Consider the following 26,781-nt stretch of genomic DNA (forward strand, 5'->3'; position numbering starts at 1 on the left):
AAGGAAGGGCTAAGTTCGGGTGTCACCGAACATTTTATACTCTCGCATGATAAAGTGATAAACGAGATTTCAGGCGTGGTTGTGAACCGATTTCATATTTGGTACATGTCATCAGGGTGTTAAGAAAATATTATGTACCGAATTTCATTGAAATCGGTCGAGTACTTCCTGAGATATTCTTGGTCCATAAGTGTGCGACGCCACGCCCATTTTCAATTTAAAAAAAAGCCTGGATGYAGCTTCCTTCTAACATTTCTTCCGTAAAATTTAGTGTTTCTGACGTTTTATGTTAGTCGGCTAACGCACTTTTAGTGATTTTCAACATAACCTTTGTATGGAAGGTGGGCGTGGTTATTATCCGATTTCTTCCATTTTTGAACTGTATATAGAAGTGCCCAAAGGAAACGACTTTATACAGTTTGGTTGACATAGCTATAGTAGTTTTCGAGATATGTACAAAAAAGTTAGTAGGGGCGGGGCCACGCCCACTTTTCCAAAAAAATTATGTCAAAATATGCCCCTCCCTAATGCGATCCTTTGTGCCAAATTTCATTTTAGTATCTTTATTTATGGCTTAGTTATGACACTTTATAGGTTTTCGGTTTCCGCCATTTTGTGGGCGTGGCAGTGGCCGATTTTGCACATCTTCGAACTTAACCTTCCAAGAAAGCCAAGAAATACGTGTACCAAGTTTCATCATGATATCTCAATTTTTACTCAAGTTACAGCTTGCACGGACGGACGGACCGACGGACAGACGGACAGACAGACATCCGAATTTCAACTCTACTCGTCACCCTGATCACTTTGGTATATATAACCCTATATCTGACTTTTTTAGTTTTAGGACTTACAAACAACCGTTATGTCAAAAAAACTATAATACTCTCTTTAGCAACTTTGTTGCGAGAGTATAAAAATGCATCTCAAGCCGCCAATAAAATTTGTGCAGTTTATGGACCCGATACAGTTTCCATTTCCACCACACAACGTTTCAACGTTTTCGTTCTGGTATAGAGGTGGTCGAAGATGCGCCACGCTCCGGAAAGCCTRTTGTCGAAAATTGCGATAAAATCGCTGAATTGGAAGGTTCTTCTGTGTGTTTGGTGAGATTGGCAGGGAATAATCCACTATGAGCTGCTCCCYTATGGCCAAAYGCTCAATTCGGACCTGTACCGCCAACAACTGGACCGCTTGAAGGCAGCACTCATGCAGAAGAGGAGAGAGGTCTTTTATCAACAGAGGCCGAATTGTCTTCCATCAGGGCAACGCCAGGCCACACACATTTTTAGTGACGCGCCAGAAACTCCGGGAGCTCGGATGGGAGGTTCTTTTGCATCCACCGTATAGTCCCGATCTCGCACCAAGTGATTACTACCTGTTTCTGTTCATGGCGAACGCGCTTAGTAGTCTGAAGTTGGCCACAAGAGTCATGTGAAAATTGGMTCTCCGAGTTTTTTGCCAATAGGGAAGCGAGCTTCTATGAGAGGGGCATTATGAAGTTGGCATCTCGTTGAGAACGCGTCATGGAACAAAACGGCGCATATTTGACTTGAATCACATTATTGTAACCAATTTTATGAACAATTGAAAATTCAATAAAAAAACACCGCAAGACTTTTTTGACAACCTATTATAATGMAGTGCATTGCATGTGTGTTATATGTTAACTAATCAAACTTTTGGTGATCGCCAACATCAACAAACGGTGACCGTTGCACCGAAACTAGAATACCCTGCACAAAAAACGTTCTATACAAGACATACATAGATTTYGTTCGGTAGCCATACTTTGTTGAACATTTTTTCAGATCTTAGTTCATTGCCTTGAATAATAATTTTTGCCAAATTTCGGGACGATACCTTGTCAAATATAAAAGTTTTTCATACAACAACTTCATTCTGATTTTTCAGGTTATATGGTAGCTAAATGCTGTAGCGGTTTATATCGACGGTTCCAACAAATAAGCAGCACCTTGGGGAGAAAAAGGCAKGTGCAAAATTTCAGATCGATATAACAAAAACTGATAACAGACGGACATRACTAAATCGACACAGCTCAACACGCTGATCATCTATATTATATATGTACATATATACAGTATAAYGTTCCCGACGTTTCTTTCTGGATGTTACAAACTTCATGGCAAACTTAACATAACCTATTCAGGGTATAAAAACATATATGCAAGCCCAACATAAGAACTGTAATATAAGGGGTTTTTGTCATAAGATTTTTCAAACCATTCATTAACCAATTTTCATGAACAATAACTTCTYCCTGCCTTTCTAACGATTGGTGTTGAAACACAACTTTCTACATCTCATATAAAGAACCCAACCCTTGGTGAACCATGAATAATATTATATTTTTAAAATAAATGGTTAATTATTTAGCGCAGGCAAAGACATTAAACTAAATAAATGACGTACACATATACAAACATATTTATGAGTGAATGTTTATACCGCAAGAGCTAACGGAAAACAATAAATTCGATTGAGGTCCCAGCAACAAACAGTGACCCCACTTGAATTCTCTAGTGCATCATATGTTAAAGACAATTTAGGCAACTTTGTCGATATATTAACAAAGAAACCAGCGCTCTTATTCGTAATGCCGAAGATGTCGGCCTTTTCTGTTACACTGCTTAATTTAAATTTCTAAACTGTTCAAACACTTTATAATTTTTTACACCCTTTTGCCTAAGATATTCGCATTCCCTCAACTTTTTCACCAAAAAATTCTTTGCCACAATCTTCAAGAAAAATGCATAAACAACACTCGGCTATGTGTTTTTCCCAAAAACCGCGGCTAATTTGCAAGTATACAGCATGTATGTTTGTGCGCCACTTTATACATTCCACTAATGTACTTACCCGACTGATCTTCGCCCGTGACGAGCTCTTGTCCTTCATCTCGAATTCACTGTCACTATCCACTGGGTTGGTGCCAAGAGCGACGTCTTCCACCTCGGAACGTTGCAGTTTGCGGTACTTGCGCATGTCGTGCTTGCTCGGATTGTAGTCCCGCTTGGGATCGTAACCGGGGATACCCAACTCCGCGGCGTCATCGTTGAACTCACCAGAACTGAATTCTCCTTCTTCGTCTTCGTCCGAATATTCAGCAACGCGATCTGCACGATAATTATGGTTATGTACGTATGGTTTACTTGTGGCAATTTGTGGATTGGGATTTGGATTGGCATTTTGGCTATGATTGTTATTATTGCTATTCTTAAGGTTATGAGCTATGTTCATAAACTTTCGCAATGTTCGTCTTTTGTTTGTGGCTTGAACATTGTTTGTGTTGCTATTTTCATTATTGTTGTCGTTATTTTGGATGCGTAGATTCGGCATTGTATGACAACAAAACGCTACTGATAGTAAGGAACTTTAACGGTTGAGACACGCCCAGATTGAGCTCTTTATAGATAATTTGCGGAGCTGATAAGACTGTTTACATCACTTGACTTTAAGTTTCGAGATCTTAGCGATTTTTGAATAGCGCACCTTTGGTAAAATTGTTTTCTTTTATTGAAATATGTATATTGTATTTGGTTAGATTGCTCGTGAGTGGGTACTCGTGCAGTCTTGACTGCCTACAAGGCGATAAGACACGACAAAATCTAACGAGATCACAATTAAATGCGCATATAATTTACTGTTTGATCACTCAGGTTAAAATTGTTTTCTGTTAGTATTTAAACCCATTTCACTTTTTGGCCCGGAACATGCTACAAAAACAGCGCGACTGTTGTCAAGGTTTTCGTCAAAATACGCGCGTACGCGAACGCGTTCACTGGCTTGCTTTAGCGTTTACTGGTACACGAGCCGCTTGTGCCGCGCCAACGAGGTATCTCTTGTGTAGTCGAATTCCTACTGTTCGCTAGCACTGGGCCGCGCGAGCAATCAACAATCAGTCATTCATTCGGCCGGGCTAACTCTCGCACTCAAGCATTTCTAGCCAATGCGACTTAGTGCGTGTAAAAGTTCAGCGAGTGAGTAATCGCCCATACGAGGCGTGCAATACGAGTRCTCAAAAACAAAAAATGAATATAAGTCGTATTTTTATCACCTTTRAATGCATCAGACATTTACAAATATGTGGATAAATGAGCGGGTGTATGTGCCTCGCACGGAAATGTGCTGCTTAAAAACATTACTACTACTATGAGGGTATAATTTGCGTTTATCACACTACTAGTGTAACTAGAGCCCTAAAGTCGTTACTAATGGAGCTGTAAACTTAACAGATATCAGCGTTAGGCTAGTAAAAGAGATAGCTTGTAAACGAGGAAGCCATTGAAAGTCCTCAAATAGTTTCAAGGATACGTCAGTCACATTTAGGGGGCGATACTTCTTGCAGATAATCTTTCAAATATATCAGAACTGTGTATTTGTTGCCATGATACCGAAAATCATTACAAATTCTTCCGAACATCAGACCAATAACATCAGCTTAAAGGCATCCTTTGCAAATTGTTGTGGGTTTGTATTCCGCTCTGACAGCTACGAGATTGCACAACAACACTGACAGTATTTATTATATCAATGCTTTCCGAAACGGCATTTGAAAAGTTTCACGCACGAGTACACCCTTCATGAAAGAACCAGAAGAGACAAGCAAATATTACTTGGTATTTGCCCCCCTCTGGACACGTCGACAGCAATTATTAATGCGCCATGAAATCCCCTGCACCGCGGCTTCTTATCTGTCAAAATTTGGGTAGCATAGGTTGTTGGGTGGGCGCTACAAGTATTAAGCGCACAATACACGGTCAGGTATGTGCGTGAAGTCACTGAGCACTTGTTGACAGCTCTTTAGGTGCGGCAAAGGCGGAGGCCGACACACGATTATTTTTCTACGAGCTCAGAGCAGAACGAGAATGTGGAGTATTTCTCGTCACTTATGTACTTTTGCTGCTCGGCAACACAACTTGTGGTGTTACACTGTGTTTAACATGCTCAATTGCTGTCGTGAGCAGAATGCCGCAATTGTATTAATATTTTTGTTTACTACACATTGATATCAAAATAGAACAAACCGCACGCGCAACAAATTACTTACATATTTTTGTTTTTGTACCAGCGTAGAGTGTYGGCGTTACACGAAACTTGTCTGCATTTACAATTTTTCTACATCCCTTGAAAGGGTCAATTTTTCCATCAATAAAACTCATCGCGCAAAACTAATGATACAATTTTTAGGCTTCATAGTATGGCACACTAATCGATCGTCTTCAAGTTAATGGAGTGTCTACCATAGGAGGCGAAATTAGCACGATTATGTAGAAAACGATTGAGAAACGGAGATTTAACAAATTGAGTCATGTAAACGACGTGAATGACTAAAGAGATATACTCATAATTGCAGAAATTTGCTACATTCCSGGCATATTATTCCACAATCTGTTGCACAACTCTGCACCTCTAGCGCCTCACGTTTACCAGCGTTGACAGCTTTGGAGTCATACACGGGATGTTGCTCCATTTCATTCCGTTATCTTCGCTTGAACTCAAATTGACTCATTTGATTATATTWTACAAAGCATTTTCTTGTTGGTTTTTAATTCTGTTTACTATACGTCTGTATTTTTAATTTCTCTTCTTCTACCRTGGCCGAGAGCCCATTTCGCCGGCCGGTCACAACGCCATCGAGTTAGTTTAGCAATATTTAACCAATAAATGCACATGTGTGTCTGTCTGGAAATATGACAGCTTGGAGAAAGACTGTGCACACTCTATTTGCTGATTTGATATTGTCAAAACCCACAGATGTTGACAATGAGCTATAACAGGGTGAATAACAGGTAAACCGGGCATCTGYRCAAACACCTACAGGTATGTACGTGGTGAGGTGCTTCAAAAAGGCAGTGTTGGGAGCACAAGTCCGTGATTTTGCCATYTAAACCCGATACATAAATACATATTTCGATGACTTCAATGTCTTTAAATGATACTGCTATGCGACTACTGCGCATATTAACGATTAAATTTAAAATCTTAAACCTCTTAGATGTTTTTTAAGGGACCTTACCGGTTCTTTAAGAAATAACTAAGAGCGGAACAAGTGGGATATGCCCCCGAATTCACCTGGTAAGTATTTTCTGTACTCATACCATCTGAGGCTTATCTTTTAAATGAATATCAACTGACGCACCCATTCATATAGTGGATTTTCAYAACTGTTATTGGTTCTAAACGAAAGAATGCTCGCATTTGTAGTAAACGGTACCTACATACATATGTTTAATACGCACTGAAGCTATAAATACCGTAATTAATATCAAATGTATGTTCTTCTCACGCAAGTTATYAGTGTCTTTTTATGGAGTAGGAATAAGAAAAAAGAAAGGACACACAACCAACTCATACAACTTTACTCGCTCGCATGTAACCGTCCTTCGATTACGAAAATAAGTTCAAGTAGTCTGAAAGAATAAAATAGTAACAAAATGACAGCTAACAACAACAGTGTTGGAAGAATAGAGATACGCGTATGGCACGAAGAAGYAAATAGTGGAATATGATGAATTATTCAAAAGCATTAACAGGTGGGAAGTAACTTCGGTAGGTATTTTTATAGGTATGTAAAGAAATACTTAATTACAAAACAAACAGGTTAGAGRGTGAAATAGATGAATATACGTCAAACAGAAAAATAGCTCGGCTTTGATGTACTCTATAATGACTCATTTGGGCAGATCCTGTCGGTCCAAACTCATAACAAATAATTTCAGCGTCTGATCCAAAACTTTTAAGCCCACAGTAGAGGGTATGGAAAAATAAATGGTGTTATTATCGCCGCAAATAACTCAACATATGTCTAACTCAAATTTTTGCAGTTTCACCARCCATAACAATTTATAAGAGTACATGAGTCATAGAGCTTTCTCAGAAGATGCGTTTTTATTTACTCGCTGTTCTCATAGCGGCAAGATTGCCAAAATGTATGGGAACGAAAGTCGTAAGTGTTACGAGTGCTAGAGCAACAAAGAGAAATGCGGAGCGTCCAAACAACTTTTTTTATTTTACTTGTTGCTATCTTCCATTTCTACGCCTGATTCATTTTTAAAGATTGCATAAATCTAGTACTACGTACAAACATTTTTAGGCTACTCTCATCGGGTTCGTGAAGGTAGGACACAATGTTGATAAGAAGCTTAAAGAAGAAAAATTACATTATTGCTTTTTTGTAAAATCATTTTTTCATTCATTTCATCAACTCACTTCATGATACGAGTATTTGTCAACTTCTTTCAAATTGTCGTTTTTAGACAGTTTGCTAACTTACTGAAGTAAAAGCGACGCAAACATKTCTAACAACAACACTCATAATAAATTGTAATTAATTAGCACTGTCATTTGACACCTTCACATCCTTGGCTGTCACACAATTTAAGTCGCGGGGTTGTGAAATTCACAGAAGCCGGCGCGAAGTGTTGCCAACAAATTGAGAGAATTCACGTTGAGAATAAAGTGAACATATCAACGTACATCGGGCCACAAAAATAGCATACAATTGCCCGTTCTTAATTTCCAGGTGATGCAGGCCAAGTCATACTAAACTCACCAAACGTGGCAGGAAAGTAAAAAAACATTGAATGTGTTGGGGAAAATATGTGCAAAGCGGCGAAAAGAACCATTTTACCAGAGGCAATATAAGAAACCCCAACAAAACTAAAACAATCCAAGGTATAAAGGCACACAAACCCAAGAGTTTGCCGCACAAAAAAACGCGACAAAAAGAATCAAATAAAACCAAAAGGCACAAATGGAAGATAACAATGAAAGCATTAAAAAATCAAGCACAACTGCAGGAAGCCAACCGTTAACCACCATTCCCAGCATTAGCATATCACTCAGCACCTGGCGGTGGGGCAGGCTGCTCATCTCACCAATGCCATTCATAACCACAACTCAACGACACCACAGCTTGACACAATTTACGCATTTTGTCATTAAACACTTGAAGGCGAGCGCAGCTAAGCGTCATGAAACCCAGCACCCACGCYCAGCACCCAGCGTTTRAGCCTCTAGTCCCCGTTGCGAACAATGGACCCAGTTCACTGTCACAAACAACATGCGGGTGGACTTTCATTCATGCAAATGCCAACCCGAGCAGCGAAGGACGAAGACACGAGCACACTCACACCAGAGTACTTTCAGTTGTTGACTAGAGAGCAGTCGATGAGAGATCTGAGGGAAGAGTGAGGCATCTTATGCTTGAGAGTGTAAGTTCAGTTGGTAAATCTCGAACAAGGACTAATGCCTTTGTACGTACCAACTAAATAAACTATAAAAAGCTATGTATGACATGAGAAAAATGCGACGTATGAAACAATTAGTATATTTATCAAKAGATGGACTCATTCAGCATGCTTGATGATCTTGAAGCCGGTTCCAATTTTAAACTTATTTAATGCGGTCATGGGAGCTRGCTCTATGCCATTATGCCAAACATCAAAAGCTCTGTCAAGAGGAAGAGGAAGACCTCTACTCAGTAAGAGAAATCAGATGGAGAAGGACCTGAATGCATTTTAAACAAAACGAAAAGATGAAAAGACTGAAGCGCTGTTGTTAAGTCGGCTATAGAAGCGAAATCGGAGTCTTCGCCAGAAGAATAATTGATGTTCAAATAAGTATAAATATTAGAAAACAGGCAGTGAAAGTGTATAGAGAGAACAAGAATACGATACATTACTGACAACTAGGATTCGACCAAATAAAACTTAAATTTAAAGAGATAATGAATTCGCAAAAGTAATCCAATATTTGAGTAAGTTATTGAATTAAGTTAAGAGAGTTGAGGACCGCACCGATATTAATAATTCGTTTCGCACAGTGCTGCTCGTCAMCGAMTTTGCAATGGCTCTGCTATGATTATTATGCATAACCCACAGATACATAGATAACGTAAATAGGTGCCAGTGTAGTCGTGCGGTAAACATTCTCGTGTTRGGTAAGTAAAGTCTAACACATTGTTTGCCGCATTGACCCTCAGGCTGCACCGCGACGAGTGCGCTCTGGCAGCCAGCCAAAATTACACGCGTTCATAACACTCACAGCTCTTTTCTATTTATACTTTCAGTCAAGATTTGATGGTTGGCCGAACTGAGGAGAAGAAAGAGTAGCAGCGGAAGAAAAACCATAATACCCCTCTATATAGATATATAGTATATATATGTGCGGAATTACGCGATTATGTACATATATCACGTTCCAATGCGAAAAACACATAAGAATTGAAACCTACATAGACATGACCGAAGGAAAATCAATGAACCTGATTATACTATAGGAAATTTGTTAAAAACTATGCAACAAATAAAGTGGAAAATTGTTTAGATGCATGTGTTTTCTAGATATAAGCGTCACCCACTATTTTAAAACTTCTTTGTACGGTCCCTTGGATCCTGACATTTTCTACCGAAAGAAGCTGTGTAAACGAATTGTACATTTGTCAAGAGGTGGACTGATCAAGATACAAAAAAAATGAAAAGATAAAAGACCTTCAGGCACATAAGGTTTGTTAGTTAGCGAGTTTTCACCTGATTTTATACATTCTAAGCACAAATATGCACCTTTATATGCAAAACAGACAGTCAGACATACTACTACTTGGAAAGGATTTTCTTTTTATTTCAATTATAGATCGGACACATTGCCCAATATTTTCCGTAAAAAGTCAACTGTAGATAGTGGGGTCTAWATATTCGGTACCTAAGAGCTTGAACAGTTTTTTTCGTGCAAAGTTGCATCCCATTAATTTCTTCTTGATTCGTACACTCGAAAGGAAGTATTAAAATTGTGTTACGTGGGAAGAAGGMAATGTGAGAAGAAATTCGCATACTAAATTTAGTAGAAATTGATCGGTCGGGTCCCGAGACTTGTGCTTTTACCTAAAAGTAGGCAGTGCCACCACCATCGTCCAATTTTGCCTTTGCCATACTTAGTTATTGATTTATCGCGTTTTTAGTAGTTTTTAACAGTACCGTTATATGGAGAGTGAGTGGGGTTATCATCCATTTTCAAACTCTCGGTAGGAGCTTTCATAATCTTTGCGCTAGGAGAATTTGGTTAGTCGTTTAGTTTTAGGTGATACATACAACCATTAGGTGAACAAAACTATTAAGCCAGCTGAAATGTCTTACGTTGAAAACAGCTTTGATTGGATACTGAAGAAAATACTCCCAAAACGTAAGAGCAGATTCCCGTACACAATGGAAACAAGAAAGCTATATTGATACTTTAGATTGGACAACACTGTCACCAGACTGCTACCCAATAGAGAAAGTTTGGGCTTTAAATTCAACAAAAGAGATCTACTGCTCTCTGCTACTGCAACATACCTGAAGGTCCCCTCATGTTGAAGATGTCAGACTACAAAAGACAACGCTGAAGATTGGAGCAAGTCCTGAATAAACGTCAGCCATAACAAAACAATATATTTTCTATAATTAAAACATTTATTTTTTTGAGCGTATTGTAAGAGGACTTCGCAGTAAGGAAAATTTGATGGCAAACGATTGTAATTGGAAGCCACCACAATGAACCGCACTTAGTAGAAGGAATAGCAAAAACCAAACCAGCAACAAATTGTAGCTGCATGTGGCATGCAACAGGCGAATGACAACAAAGTGGGTAAAACCGCACTGAGAATATGCCAACGCCACCTGAAAAACTATTCAAACAAAAGATACAGATGGAATCCAAGAAGTTGAGGCGGGTGAATGAAATATTTCGGCAACATTTCCCAAAATTTGAAAAACGGTGTGAAGTCAAGAGGGAATCCGGGGTTGCATTGCAACTGAATAAAGAAAAGCCGCATTCGAAAACTTTTGCGAACAGCTTGAGGCAGCAAACGGTAAATGTGCACATTTGCTTCCTCACCAGTGTCTTGTTGCATTTTAACAATTTTGGGCGCCTAAAAATCGGAAAGAGCGATTCAATAAAAGTTGGGAAAATTGCTATTAAATTATGCAAATAGTTTGCCGAAAATAGACTGCCTTCAATCACTGATGATTTCAATAAATGAATGAAGCATGCTTGCTATCATTGTTGTAGCGGGGGAAGCATGACAGCTGGCTGATTTCACACATCGTTTCGAATTATCTTCTAATTCTCCGGTTCTTTTGAAATTCCTTAGCACTCGCAACACAACGGAATTTCCAATTCACACATCACTTTTCGCCGTAGGTTCGTGCAACATGCGGCATGGCGTGTTAGGTCAACTGAAATATGTGTATGCTCGCCTAGCGCACGGAAATAGAATGCTGCATGTGTACTTTTCTTTCACAATTTCAATTATCCAACGCTCTTACGCGAGGGTGTGTGCGCATGTGTGCAACTAAATATGAAAACAAGTAGCAAGTTGAGTAACTCTTAAATGGGCCATAATGAWTATTAAATAATGTTATGTGAAATATTCTGTAATAACAATGTGTGCACATATACGGCAGCGAGGCACATACGCCCTCTAGATCATATAATATAATATAACGGCCATTCCGGTCGGCAGCAATTTCGAATTGCTATTTGGGGCATTCTAGTGACGTCTGCCGTTTAATAATAAATGAAAGACATGCGTAAACGATAAAAATGTAACCGTTGATGCTGTGGAGCTTTCCTTATAAATATCTTAGTCACATATTTAGTTCGAGATAGACTAGCAGAGCTTTGTTGACATTACCCTTTTGCATGATGGAACATTAAGTTTCATATAAAAACTTCTTAAAGACTCAAACCAGATTTRTTACAATTTTTATCAGGGATAACATTAACTCTGCAGCCCGAACACGCACGCACCAATTCTGAAGTAACCATTGCTAAAAACCCCCAAAAAAATCTGTCCTCTCTGTATAAGAATGAACCTACATTCTAGCCCATTTAGGAAAAATGCTTTGAAATATCGGTTTGAACTGAAAAATAAGTGAACCAGTGCATAGCATCCGCATCCTCCTCTATGAAAGAATACCAAATGGTATTGGCAAACATATTGACCAGTTTTGGTTTTGATTGCGTGCGAAAAAATTACTTGTAAATCTTCAAATACCGTTCTGAAACTAACATATGTTGTGTTCTTATTGGACACCTAATGAGTACTAGTAGAAAACACCCAGCAAGTCACAAATATCGTATAAAAAAGGATGAAAGATCATACCCACACAAGAGACTTGGTTGAACTATGTTGATCCAACCTTAAAACCCTCAAGGAAGCTGGAACAAAAATCTCTGATACCGCTCTCGGGTAATTAACCTGTAACCTAACTGGTAGTGAGCTTGTACGCGCTTTTTCTCTCCATTTTGGATGACAATACTTTAATTGGATCACCCTATTTTCGAACAGTATGAAAGCCTTAAAACCTAATATTTGGTCATGTTAATACAAGAGAATAATATTACATAAGATATAAAAAAGTTAAATAGCATTGAATATGAAATATGCAAGGAAAATTTAGTTGAGTGTGTAGTCTAAAAAGTAATCTAAGCACTCAGTTAGTAACTAAAAAAAAAGATATTATTACACATAATTCAATTAAATTTTATGACTCAAGATGTTATATTTCATATTGGCATTTTTTGTTTGTCCTACCTCACTTCCGGTCGGTATTAAAACCGATTTCACTTTAAATTAGCCGAACGCACACGYTTCAAACAAGCACATACATTTTTCTTAAAAAATATTGAAACCACATTGGGCAAACTAATTGTCGAAGAGAGCAGGAATGTTCAACTGACCACGTACAAAAGACGATTGCATAAGCAGGGTCATATGATCATCATATGATAATGATAAATTTTGATTACTTAGTTGTTTAGAGGGGCCACTCACCTGCTAGAAGGACACTATTGTTATTCTTATTGTCTTGATCAACTGGAATGGAGGAGACGCGTTCGGCGCGCAGACACGCCACCGTGGTGCCCGGTCGACCGTTCTTGCCACTCGCCGTCAGTTCGACCGTCATGTCCATGGACTTTTGCAGCACCGCATCCATGCGTATAATCCCCTCGGCAAGGGTTTTGTAGCCCAAGATGGTGCGTGATTTGTATTTCTTGCGTCGTTGCAACAATATAACCAGTCTATGTGCATTTGAGCGTGAGAAGGGAGAAAAGGGTAAATTGTARCCAATGCGATTGCTATTGTTGTTGTTGTTTTCAATAATTTCAGTACAAAAATTTGTAGTTGGAGGGTTGCGACAATGACACATGAATTACAAACATGCAAAGCATTTTAATATTCATTAATTTCAATTAACGGAATGAGCAATGTGGCGTTAGTAATTGTTTGGTTTGCGGAGTTTTACGATACATTAATAAGTCAAACATACATTCGTGTTAATTGGCAAACATTATATAAAAATTTTATTTCATCACAGCGAATTTCGGCATTAATATTGTTATTGATTGTTATTGTTGTTGGCCGTAGAGTAGTGTAGTGGTAATAGTGTAGGAGTTTTGTAAACATTCAAGGACAGTTTCAGTTTGCCAGAGTTGAAGTAATTGTATTGCAAGCATTGAAAAGAAATGATGAAAGTAAGAGTGTTAACTTGTGGATTACATCGCAAACAAATTGTAGGCAATGCAAGATTAATTAAGCAAATTTTCAGAGTTTAAAGTTTTTAATATAAAAACATAATATAAAAAAAGTATTATTAAGTTTCATATAAATTAATGAAATACTGTAAAATTGCTTCACTAAACACCAACTGGCTTCATATCATAGCTGCATGCAGTAAATCTTAACAAATCTACGAACTCAAAGGCATACAATTACACTTAAGATGTTGCATAACAATTATGGGTACCCACCTATTGCCGTCGCGCTTAATAAAATGCGGATACTGCAAGCTGAAGTGTAGATCTAGTTCAGTCTCTGCCAGTGGCATCGTAGTAGCGCCGCCTCCGACAGCGGCGAAACCGCCCATCGTCAGGGACGCACCGCTGCCGCTTCCGCCAATGCCAATGCCCGTGTTCCCAATATTTCCGGGTGTGCCAATTATGGCCGAACCCATTTGTGCGCTGCCACTGCTGCCGCCGATAAGCGCAGCTCCGGAGTTGCTTTGCTGTATAAYGTTGCCAGCAGCGCCGCCTCCACCGCTGTTGGGGGCAGTCGAGCCGGTTACTGCCCCACCGGAAGCGCCACTTTGCGTAAAACCACTGCTGTTTATGGGTATCTCGTGGGAGCGTAGCGTGCGTTTGGAGCTCTGCATCTTGACAGCCAACGTTAGTGACGTCATATCACCAGGCAATGGTGTCAGTATGGATAGGCGCGTTATTGTCAACGAGCACAGTCTGTAAAGTGAAGAAAATAAGGAAAATGTGAACAAAGAAATATGTATACATACAAAGGAATTATTGTTTTAATTTCACTTTATTTGCTGGTGATAAGCCTTAGAGATATTATATGGTTCATAAATGTACGACTATGTGTGGAATCTGTGGGAATTCAAGAGTCACACAGCTGTCGTGTATCCACTGGGGTGAAGGTTTTACAACAAAGTGCATCTAGGGTAGCACAAGTAACGATAACTAAGAGCAAAGCAGTTTCACTCCGGTTCTCAATTTTCATACGCACATACAGATGCTTCTACACACAGCTTATCAGTTACTGACTATAACAAATAATATAAAGATTACATCAAAGGCATCAGCGGCAAATGCTGTAAGGAACGAAAATATATTGGAGAGATGTAGCGTGAACCGAGAATACAAATATGTACGCATATGAAATAAAACCCCGAAGTACCCTTGTTCACCCGCAAGACAGAGCCAGCCCCATTTTRTACTAGAGCTCGTAAGCTATTACGTTTTCACAACTGTGTCTATGAGAAGAATTTTCTGAYAAGCCAAATAATGGTATCACCTCGTACGCATGGTAAGGGCACATGCGGATAATGCGYTTGTTGTACTCTATTTGTTGCACAAATCGCGGTAAAATTTTAGTGTAGCAAGCAACAACAACTGTGAGGCCACAACAGAATTGAATTGGTATTGTGTTCCATTTACAAATCCTTCATTTCATTAACTTCAATAACGGTTCAATTGAAAATGAAATAAGTAAGGGCGTGTATTTTTTATTCACTTACAAGRCTAAGAGACACTGGCGAAGTAAAGAAAGGAAGTCAGACCACATCTGGTTGACAAGTGCATGTACTGCATTGAATCACAGTCCAATCATAGCAGGATTATACGGATTCATTTAATCCGAAGAGGAGATAACCACACTGACCAGCTAAGAATCCCCTGAGGGTCTGACAACAGCGTATATTGAGATGCTCACTGAAATAAGGCTTCCTTCTAATCCTCTTTCAATAGGATCAATATTGAAGGTACATATGTGTGTGTATAGTATATGTGTACAAACAAGCATAGGCAAATAAAATGTTTTATTCTTTGTGTTTTGCTGGAAAAGGGGCAATTCTATGTTGCAGAAATTCCCAGAGAAACTCAACATTTTGATTTCGATGTAATATGTAATGTTACAAACAAATGTACTTATTAACTGCATATATGTGCCGAGTAAGTGAGACAGCAAATCATACCACTTTATAATTAAACAATTCAGTTAAAGTACGTAATATTTTGAGTTTCTCTTGAAAATTAAAACTTTGGATGTTATATTCTGAAAATATTGTGGGGATAGCGTCGATCGTCTTCCAAAAAAGGGAGTACGATAAAACACCCAAGTTAGCACATTTCAAAGCGTTTTACCCAGCCATATTTTGTTAACACTCGTTTACGACGTAGAAACAATTTTAGTAGAGTATTGCAACAGCATTTTCTAATTATTTTTAATTACTCACGTGTGTATAAATTTTGACATGCCATATTCAATAGCTTTAACACGAAAATCCCCAGTATCATCAGTATCATTGCCATTCTAATGTTTATTGTGGGCCGCTCTGTTTAGCGTCATCCGTGGGCTTAGCAGGTCCTTTTTAATTAATTGCCTTAACAAATTACCCCAGGGAAAAGAACCCTTTCTCAAAAATACAAACAATGTGGCGCTCAGAATGATGACAAGGGAGAAATTTTTTTCAATATTTCCCCAACTTCCTTGCGACTCTACTCTCAACCACTTTACATCGGCACAAATATCATACGAATATGCATTTGCACTCACAATCGTCTCCGATCGTTAGAACATTATGAGTCTTAATTGGGGCAAATGCAATTACTCGCTGAATTCACACTTTGCTGTGGAATTTGAAATTAGTGAGATTGGCGCAATTAGCGCGTGGTTGTGAAGCGAAAAAAGTGTGAATGCGAATTTATGTACATGTGATGATTGCAACAAGATGGCATAAACTACTTTGGTAGCAAAATGTATTTATAGTATCACTAAGCGGCAGCGAACACCTTAAAGATAGCAGTTGTGAAGAATATGATTCAGCAATGACAATGACTTGTAGGCCTCGATGCCAAGCGTAAAGTGCTAATTATTTAATGTATATATGTATTTGCATGTACAATACCGCATTTACTTCAAGCGCTATCAAGAGGCATATACAGAGAATCGTAGAATGATGATTTCTCGTAAGAAATATAAGATTCCACGACCTATAGTATAAATATAGTCGATAGGTTAGAAGTCATATAACAAACAGGCTCATTTCCACCGGTTTCCTTCAAAAGTACTGAGAGTATGATAACATCCTAATTACTATGCTACGTTAAACCCAGTGCAGCGATGATTTGCTGAACATATCACCTAGCTTGCATGCTTTAAAGATTAGGAAAGCGAGAGAAAACCACGTCCAAATGCCATAAAAGCCATTTTTAAACAGTTTAAGGGGCTTTACTACTGTGACGCATGAAAACTTAAATTATCAAAATGGCGTAAATTTGAAAAAAAAAATCGGTTTTTAATGCGAAATTTTCAATCAAACAAAAAGATCGTAGTTCATTGTATAGTAAATGTGTGCAAAAATACTCAATTTTAATTTGAAGTCGATCGGTCAATTTCTGGTTGAGTTATGATGGCAGCATTTTTGAAAAATGTCGTTTCGAGGAAAAAGCGTTTAAAGTTTCACATATATATGTATGTATGTTTGCTCCTCCGAGCGGTCGCTCTTTAGCACGCTGCCATCCGAAAACTATTCAAGATACGACCTTCCCGATTACACAGGATATTTACGGAAATATATTCTATCGAAAAAGCAAATTAAAAGAAACATTTTTTCTTGAAAGTGTCACACTAGTATAGACCCTTAAAGATAAATGGGAAGTCGGAAATCACTATATAGGGTAACTTTAGGCATTATTACTAAGGTCTGGTTGAGAATATACTTTTGAGCAATTTCATTGTATTATTATACATACTTGACACAAAGTTTAACAGAATAAAAAATATTATATTTTCAGTTAATTTTGCTAATGTTCATTTAGGGTATAACGCCAACCGGAAGTTTGAAAATTGTATATTTGAAAAATTGAATCGAAAGTTCACGTATATACTTATGTATGCACATTTAGCTATCATAATCGTTTTGCTTGCGATTATAGCTGTTGTAAGGTTTGTCGTGCAAAGTTTTTTATCAAGCTTGACTATCTAAATGCCGGGGGGATTTTCCATTAAGAGGACGATAAATAAGCCATATACAAATATGTATATGTATGTATAAAACATGTGAAAGACCCTCCAACTAATGATGTAGTGCGGTGAGGGGCGTTMGGGGCAAAACGACCAAACGATTACTGGAATTTACCAAACATATATTTATATGTAAATACATACATACAAAACAGTACTTAATAGAAATATTTGTATGAACAAGTGTTCGGAGGGTTATCATTGGTTCAACGCGCTTTACACTTCACTAGCTCTGTAGCTAACTTACAGACTGACTGGCCTAGTGCTTTTAGTAAGTGAGTAAATGGCAGCATGTGAAAAACAGAGTGACCAAGTTATTCACTGTCCACGCATTGTCACASGAATAAAATTATTCAATTACTACATTTGTGCAACTTATAAAACACAAACACTGATTTGCGCTTTCAACTGTTAATGGAATACGGTGTTCGAGGCGCTCTTTTTTTGTAACATTATATTGCCTCACTAGCTATCACTAAGGATTTGTACGCTAAGATGAGCTGAAAGGATTTGCAACCGGAGTAGAGAAGAGCCGTTAAGATTTTAGGCTTAATTATATCGTATTTGTAAGTGATCTCCTACCCCGCACTCCTTTACTTAGAGAATTTTTGGTACGAGAATTTTTGGCACAGCATTTGTCTCAACTTGAGATATCAAATTACAAAACTCAATTATCATATTTATAAGGGAAACGGACAATTTTTTATTATTAGTAGACGTGCCAGTCCAAAACTGAAAACTGAATTATATCTTTATGATCGTATATGTGTATGTTCATACACACCCATATGTGTGTAGTACAGCAGACTACACGGTACACACGTAGCGAGTCGAGTGAAAACAGTTTCGAAATGCGACGTGTAATTGGATTCGCTTTCAGGTAATTTTATTTTGTATTTTGTTTCGTCGAAATTATAAAGACATTAGACAAACTACATTTGTTAAAGGCACGTGCCAATAGAWAAGCAACAACTGTTCTCGGATAAATCCACAAAATATTATTTGTAGTTGACGGCAGCACTCGAGGCACGAAACCACAAACAAATGGAAACTCCTACTAAGCTAACTGCAAAATTGGTTTATTACTCACTTACACTTCTTTACCTTTCTATTTTCAAAATTATATACTTTTCGCTTCAAKGAACCAATCAGTCCAATGATTCAACCAATTTCGACAAATGACTTTCGAGTCGGGCAAAGCTAAGAGTTTCGATGACAAAGCGGGCATTTACCGGCTTTCGGATGAGTGCCATATGTGCTCCCAAACGAAGACTTGAAAAAACTTCCGGATCACTAAAAATAATTTTTTTGAATATATCCCCCATCCTCTACATTCATGCATACGCCAAACACCCGGACATATACATGTGCATGTAGGTGAGCATGTTTGTGTGTACCGATTAATAATTTCCTTTAATTTCTTTGTGTACACTTGATGATACATACATCAGCATGGCGCTGTGAATTTATGGAGTTCGTTGAACGGTCGGCTCTTTGTACACAAGTGTCGGACTGTCAGACAACCAGACTGTTGACTGTTTATTGTGTACGACCATACGAATAGGTATACCGTTGATAAGCGATTCAACTTGACAGCTAAGACCCCAACATCTCGCACCATGACCAACGAAAGCTCGCAGAGGAGAAAGCGGAATCGAACAAAGCAAAGTTCCGGTTAAGATGCGCGACGCAATGCGATGCGTTGCTTCATTTCATGTGTTTTAATTTTTAGCGTTTTTCAAATATTATGACTTGGCCAATTTCTTTCAAAATGCATGCTCAAACAAATGCTCATTGCCGCAATTTTCAGTTGTTAAAAGCCATCAGACGCTATACTATGTTCACGGTTWCAATTTTCCGCTATGCGACCGCTCAGAAATAAGCCGTTTATTTTGACGTTTGATAATCATGTCTTGAAAACTTAACGCCTGCATAATATTAAGTAAATTAAAAAAAAAAATTATTGCCCAGCAAAAATATAAAATACAATCATGGCACCCAATTTGTTTTAACATGCCGGCTTAATAGTAAGTTGTTATGCTTTTGAACACAACTGTATTTGCAAGCCAAGTGTTTGAGCAGATAACAACTTAACGATTCCACATAATTATGGATCTCACTCGCTTAAATACAATAAAGCATCTGGCAGCGGCTTGTGAATTAGTTAGTTAGAATTAGGGACACAGTTAAATGACAACTTTGGAAAGTGGCGAAYAGAACAAAAACTGGTATAAAAACAAATATAATGGTATAATGAAATAGAAATCGAATAACATGCACTATGTATTTTTTAAAAAGATCCATGGACTTATTACAACTGACAGTTTATAGACTAAAACTAGGCGATTTCTTGTAAATTGATAGGTTTGAGTTAAAGTAAGCTTTAGTTAGAGGAAACCGTAATGGTTATTTTGAAGCGTGTGACAGTTAATTTTGTACCAAAATCTTCTTAAGACCGGCATTCAATTATATTGGTTTTTATTTAACTGTTGGAACCGGCTTCAGAAATAATCGTCTTCGAAATCGAAAAATTTCGTTGCGTAAGCTGAGTTTATTCAGCCATGACCCTCTGCCCGCCTGTATAATGCGAACTAGTCCCCCAGTACCAAAGCTTCGGTGCAGCAATGTTCTTGTTCTGATAAATAAATATCTATGAAGAAACTTATGGAAGTGCATAGAGAAGATGGTAGTGTTTTAGAGTAAATTTAATGATACTGACACCTTGGGGCAAGGAAGCAGCTTTCCATTGGAGGGTAAAAACAGTAAAAATTATAATTAAAGCGCATAAGTATATAATAAGTAAGTATGTGTGTACATGTGTAAGAGTGCTCATAAGTCACTTAAGGCAATCGCGTGTCTAATAAAATTCAAATGCTAGACCAGCGCAATTAACTCTGCTCAGATACASTGCGAGTTGATGGCAAGCACCGACTTTAATTGCACTTCGCACGTTTCGCCTTAGCACAAGAACAAACACACGCACTTCAATTAAAACAATTGTATTTCTAACTACTAAACACTTGTTTTGGCATACAATTATGTTGGTAGGAAGTCCACATAAATGCACACACGCATATATGTACTGGTGGATACATATTTATGTTTGTGTAAGAAGTCAAGATAGTAAAAAGAAATCCAAAGGATTCTATAAACAGATTTTACCAGCTATAATACGCGGACTTAGATTATAGAAGACATCGACAAGTTGTAATAAATGGTGAAAATTCAACAAAAGATAATGAGGCTATGCATATTCGACGGCACTTGAYAACATATAACGACCTGACCCACATATACCACAAACTGTTGTCTTGCAAAATACACTCATGTTTAAAAATAAGCAAATGCATCTTATTTATTGCCAGTACAAACGAATAGTAGCTGAGGAGAAGGTGGTGATAACTTGTCTTTCATGATGCCAACTACATACATAATAATCGTGAAATGGATCGTTCTGGTGTCGCATTTGCCACTTTGCAACGCCGTCATCACAATTGAGTTAATCACATTTCCCATCACCATTTGGGCYATCTTTGTCAACGGCAAACGCAGCTGCTGGCACCGAGAGAAAACAGCATGCACTGYCAATGGAATGGCACTCTTCCATTCACGGCACCCACGAACAAACGTTTATGCATACCCACGTGGCAATGAGCCTCTTCATTTTCTATTCATTGTCGTAGCTTTCATGCGCTGACACGTCGTCGCTTATGTAAACGTCATTACTCTCGTCATTTTTCTACTTAATGAAATAAGTATGTACAGTATATATGTACATGGGTCCACCTCCCGAGTTGCGGTTTCTTCTGCAGAAAGTGTAAAATTATTTTTATATWTTCGGAACTTTGTGTTTGTTTAGTTTCCCGATTCTCCCTTAACCTCSAATCACTGTCAAGGAATGTCGGTATATGGTATATATCGATCCAGTTTGCTTGAGTAAAATATAATTTGAGGTTTGATCAAAGACGGCAGTAGTTAAGAGCAAGGCGATAGCATCGGTTTATCAAAAAATCAAACCATGAGCATAAATCCGATTTCGCTAGCCGATCAATATCACTCGTATTTACTACTTTTTTTATTCTCTATAATTAACCACCAGAATGAATCAATATTCAAAGCATTAACTAGCAAGAGTTGAAAACGAATTACCATCGATCGTTAATTTTTGAATGCAGAAACTCWTAACAGATCGATCAAACAACAAACCAGTAATTGTGTGAATCATGTTGCACATGTTTGTGTATATGTATGAAAGTATRAGTGTTCTGAATAACAACGGGAGAATCGCAATAAATAAATGATTCACGCAGACGTAATATAAATTATTCAAATAAAGCTTCGTCTTCTTGTCATGASTTGGCTAATTAAATTTCATTTTATAAAAGCGTATATATRCATAYATATGTAGRTATGTATACACTCACACATTTATATTTTGAAAATTTCTGTACATGCAAATATTATTTCCTGCAAATAATTATGCGACACACGCACAATTCGATGAAGCAGGCCCTCCTCATCCATGCAAATGTTGCATTCAACCGCAGCATCGAGAAATTAAATTCAATTCCATTTTCCTTAATATGTACATAAGTACATACATGTATATGTATGTGTATTTGTATGCGACAGATGTCGATAAACAATTTGTGATTTGGTATTTGGAATTTCAAGAATTTCAATTAATTCAGTCGATTTCCTTCTATTTCCAAAGTATTCATGCTGTGCGAGACTGTTCATACACCTACATATGTATGTATGTTTGTGGRCCAAACTGAATTGACACACCTGTGGAATTATAATATAAATTTATTTTGTTTTGTTTTGTAATAATGTGCAATACGCATTTAATCAGACGAAATATTTTAAAAGTTCTTCCAGGTTGAAGGTCTTTCGGAAGAAATTACTTTACTACTTGGAGTAATGAATCTCGATAACACCTTACTCTTCGAGTAATCGCTTACAATCAATAGCAAAAGATAAAGGAGCAAAACATACATACAAGAAGCCGAAGTGCACAAAGCACACTTCGAATGCGGAAATCCCTCAATTAGAATGACTCTGCAGAGTTCTCTTCATAAAATTTAAAAAACAAAGCTAAATAAATCTCGATTAAAATCACAAAAAATTGTGGTTATTACTATTTAAAAATATACATATATATATTCCAAAAAGTTCCTGAATTGGTATTTTTAAATTTCATCTTATAAAGAAGTTACTTTTTAAGACTAAAACAGTCGAATAGAGAAACRTAATTGACCTTGGGCACTTTTAACACACAAAAACTCTAAACTATACCGAAGTTGCAGTCGAAATGTTCGAGCTGTTTGCCTTAAAGGGTTACATGGGTTTACGGGTTTTGAAAAATCGTTTTTTTTTTTTATTGTATTATTAAATTTTACAACACATCTAGAATATTGTCCTAAATTTTCAAGTTGATCGGAGTAATCCGAGTTTCGGAGATGCAGCCTTGAGAACTTGATCTCTTATGTCCCACTTTTAGTGTCACTCAAATATTTAAACACGTTTTTCTCGAAACTAAGTTTTCAAAGTCCGCTGGCAAGATATCTCAAAAACTACTCAACGGATGAAATTTTACACAGAGTCTTTTGATCAATTCTTAAAGACTTGTGCAAAGGATTTCTTCGATTACAACTATTTAATTTAAGGTTTTAACTAAATATTTTTCACATTGGATGATCTGAAAGACAGAAAGCGGGCGCATCTTTTTTCCGAGGGGTCACAGGAAATGGCGTCACAATGGCCGAATTTACAATATTTTTTTCCAAAAACATCAGAATTTCTTTGTTATAGTGTATGTTTGTAACAATAAAAAATTCTAATAAAATATTTCATTTTTTATGAAAAAAGTAATTATTGAAAAAAAGGCTGCTCTTTACCCGAGGAACGCATGAAACCCCTTAAAGAGCTTGAATATTGTAAGGGGCTAAATCTCAGTCAGCAGGCGGCGTCGCATATCTACAAACAAACAATTACCTATGGACGGCGATTGCTTATAGCGATCCCGAGGCAAGGAACTGAGGTGCCTTCAGCGTGTGCAATGTCAACTCCCTACTACTAACTATGGGCATATGTAATATGCAACCTGAGAGCATAKGAGTTACGAATTCGTATACATACATATGTATATTTAGTTGTTATTTTGAAACAATTAAAATTGTTTCTATGTTTCTGTCTTCATTTATCCAGAAATTTGCAACGCCTCAAAGGTCAATGTTCTATCGATCGAATGAATGTAGAGCAGTGAAGGCGAGGATGAGGATAATTGTTCACAAGTCGTTAAGCGCTCCTCCGCATGTGGCGGATATACACACATATGTGCATATGTTAGCGGCAGGACAATGCCGCCAGTGTGTTGCTAAGCGCCACACCTAGCGACTATGGTGGCCGAATGAACATCATGAATTTATAATTTTGCATATTGTAAAGGTATAGTTAGTTTCAAGTCTAATTATGGGGGCACGTCCAAGACAACGTAACTACAAAAGGGTTCAGTGCCATTGTCATTTAATAACAATCGATAAACCGGGACAATGTGCCTACATAGAAATCTATATTTACATCCCTCCTTAGATAACAGGACAATCGAATGTGAAGTTGAAGATAAAGAAGGGTGACAAATCTATTTCTTCAACTTTTAGTCAAGAATATATTCCGGCGTTAAATTTTGGTCAGTTTGGTTGATCGGTTCGTACGTTYACATTTATGACTAGGAAATAAAAAATATGACACACAAATATTTTTAAAATGAGTCGAGCATTCGAGCGAAACCACGAAAACATAAAAAAAAATTCGGTAAATTAGTAAAAGAAACGGTTCTCTGATTCGTGAAATAGGCTGATGAGAATCGCTACCTGGCAAAATCAYATGGACTTTATGCCACAAATGGAAATTCCATGGCCACCGACCAACTTAAGACTTCATATGCAAATTTAGTGTCAGAAAWTTTTCAGAAAGTTTTACAATAAATACTAAACGTGATTAAGTTCCCCTAAATAAAACATGCAACAATTACCAGCAGTTTTTTAAATGCGAATCACCCGAGGCTTGTTAAGCAATAAATAGCCGCAGCACTACCATAAATAGTCATTCGTCGATTATAAAATGCACATATACATACATACATATGTATTAATGAACTGGCTATACAAACTTAGAGTAGGACAGAAAAATGTGTACTTACCACTMACATTTTGTTTTAACTCATCACATGATGTGTGGCCATTTGAGAAACCCGAAAATTCTCAATTTAATTCTTCACTAAGTCAAGGCAGATTTTTAGCTTGAATATGAAAACAAACAGTCTCTGCACAACACACATRCATACATATGTATGTACCTACAGAGACCCTGCAGTGAAAATTGCAGCTAATCAGGAAAATAATAGGAATGCTTCAAACTTACACCAATCCTTTGCAAGTGTGGCTCCGAAGGAAAACATTATAATGACAGGCGGATCATAATTTCTTAAACCAAAATTATTTTAATCCGAAAAATTTAGTGCAAGTAGATAGTTAAGCATTAATTTGGGCTGGTATGAGACTGTTATATTGCCGACCGAAACCTGAAAATTGTTTGTAAGAATACTAAGCAGTCCACTCGATAAGTGAATAACCAATTGATCTCATTGCAGTTGGTCTCACTGCAAAAAATGTCAATATGTCGAGTATGTAAATATGTTTCGATGCGCTATGATACAGCTAATCGTTGCCAAGTGCAAAACAAAGTTTTTTTCCATTTATTAATATGGCTTGACGAGCATGATGCGACGTTTGCATGATCATCTGCAGATGGTCTGTCGAGACAAGTTTTCGGCAGCGCATTGTTTTCTGCGGAATATCACAGCTGTTTCGCTCGAATTTCTCTTTATTTGTTGTCAAATTGTTGTCGCCGAAGTAGCCCCACGTGACCTTTAATGGATGCCAAGTTTAAAAATAAGATGACAAGGAAAATATTTTGCTTTCTAGCTKCACGATTATTTTCAAGGGATTTTATGCAAATCTACATTTACAAGAACTATGTGATCTATGAACGGATGATTATGCGCTATTGGAATCATTTCATTGCCTTTCTGATAGCAAAGCAATTCCCTAAAACACTTATTTTATAAATAGTAACTCGTCACTCATTATGCCACTATCGAAACCACAAAAAAATAGATCTAAAATAGAATATGTTCAAACCACTTTGTGATTGCACATTAAATACCTAAAACACTTTTCCATATTGTGGCACAATCAAAGAACAAATATAACTTTTTTCTACCTGGTACCTCCACGTAATCTTAGTTTCAAATAACAAACATATTGAAGATAAGATAATGTACTTTACTAGTTATGTATGTATGTATGTGACTTCACCAACATTCGATCAATTAAGTTGAAATTTTTAGGTATCAAATTACTTAAAGTATCGAGAAATCGTTTAAGAGAACAGACAGGGTTGTTTAATGCATTCTATGTATATACAAACCACGACACCAATGTCGGAAGTCTACGAGTAACGACCCGCAAATAGGAGACGAAACTCGGCTAGGCGCAACTAGCACCGGTCAGTTTGGCATAAAGACAAKTATTTAAATCTCCACAAGTTGTTGGTATAACGCTCCCTTGCTTGCTTGATTATCTTTGTTGTTGTAGAAGTGCTTCGTCGTTGCCATAACTGCTCACAAATATTTGTGTTTATACATTGTACATAAACACTTCAAGTTTAGAGAAATAATAAACGGCGGCGCTTTCAASAGTGTTAAGACTTCTGCGCCAGCGTTATCAGTTGGCTTTAGGCGCCTGAAGGTGGTGGGTTTCATGAATGAAAGGCGCTGCATGTGGTGAACCAGAGCACCAGAACGGCGTAAATATTCCAAGTGTGGAATGATCAGATAAGTTTTCAAAAAAGAAGTGGAGAAGCAAAGGAATAATAAAGTACTAGTATCAGTGTGCAGTTTAATTTTTCATGAATGCAGTACATTAGAATAATAGCGGGATTCTGTAACCAGTCTCTAGTCTCTATTTGAGACATTTTGTGGTAAAATCTCAGTTTGTGACTACTTACTATTCACTATACAGTCTCTAGCTTCAGTCTCAAAATATTGCCTAAAATTTGAGACCTGGTAGTTAGCAAGTCACAAAACCAAAAAGAACTTTTGTCTGCCATTTTGAATA

The 26,781-nt window shown here is 37.5% G+C and overlaps 1 protein-coding gene across 1 annotated transcript in view; it reads right to left on the minus strand.

Moving 5' to 3' along the window:
• The window catches only part of LOC108978705 (phosphofurin acidic cluster sorting protein 2), a 48,754-nt gene that overhangs the window by 12,818 nt on the left and 9,155 nt on the right, over positions 1 to 26,781 (minus strand). Inside the window, exons 3-5 of the mRNA XM_018949105.1 lie at positions 13,816 to 14,298; positions 12,839 to 13,086; positions 2,881 to 3,137 (exon numbers count right to left, since the gene is read on the minus strand). Of these exons, the coding sequence (XP_018804650.1) occupies positions 2,881 to 3,137; positions 12,839 to 13,086; positions 13,816 to 14,298 (988 nt within the window). The remainder of the gene's footprint in view (positions 1 to 2,880; positions 3,138 to 12,838; positions 13,087 to 13,815; positions 14,299 to 26,781) is intronic.

This window comes from Bactrocera latifrons, unplaced genomic scaffold, assembly GCF_001853355.1.
Source record: "Bactrocera latifrons isolate USDA-ARS-PBARC rearing strain unplaced genomic scaffold, ASM185335v1 scaffold_126, whole genome shotgun sequence".
In the NCBI taxonomy this organism is placed as follows: Eukaryota; Metazoa; Arthropoda; class Insecta; order Diptera; family Tephritidae; genus Bactrocera; species Bactrocera latifrons.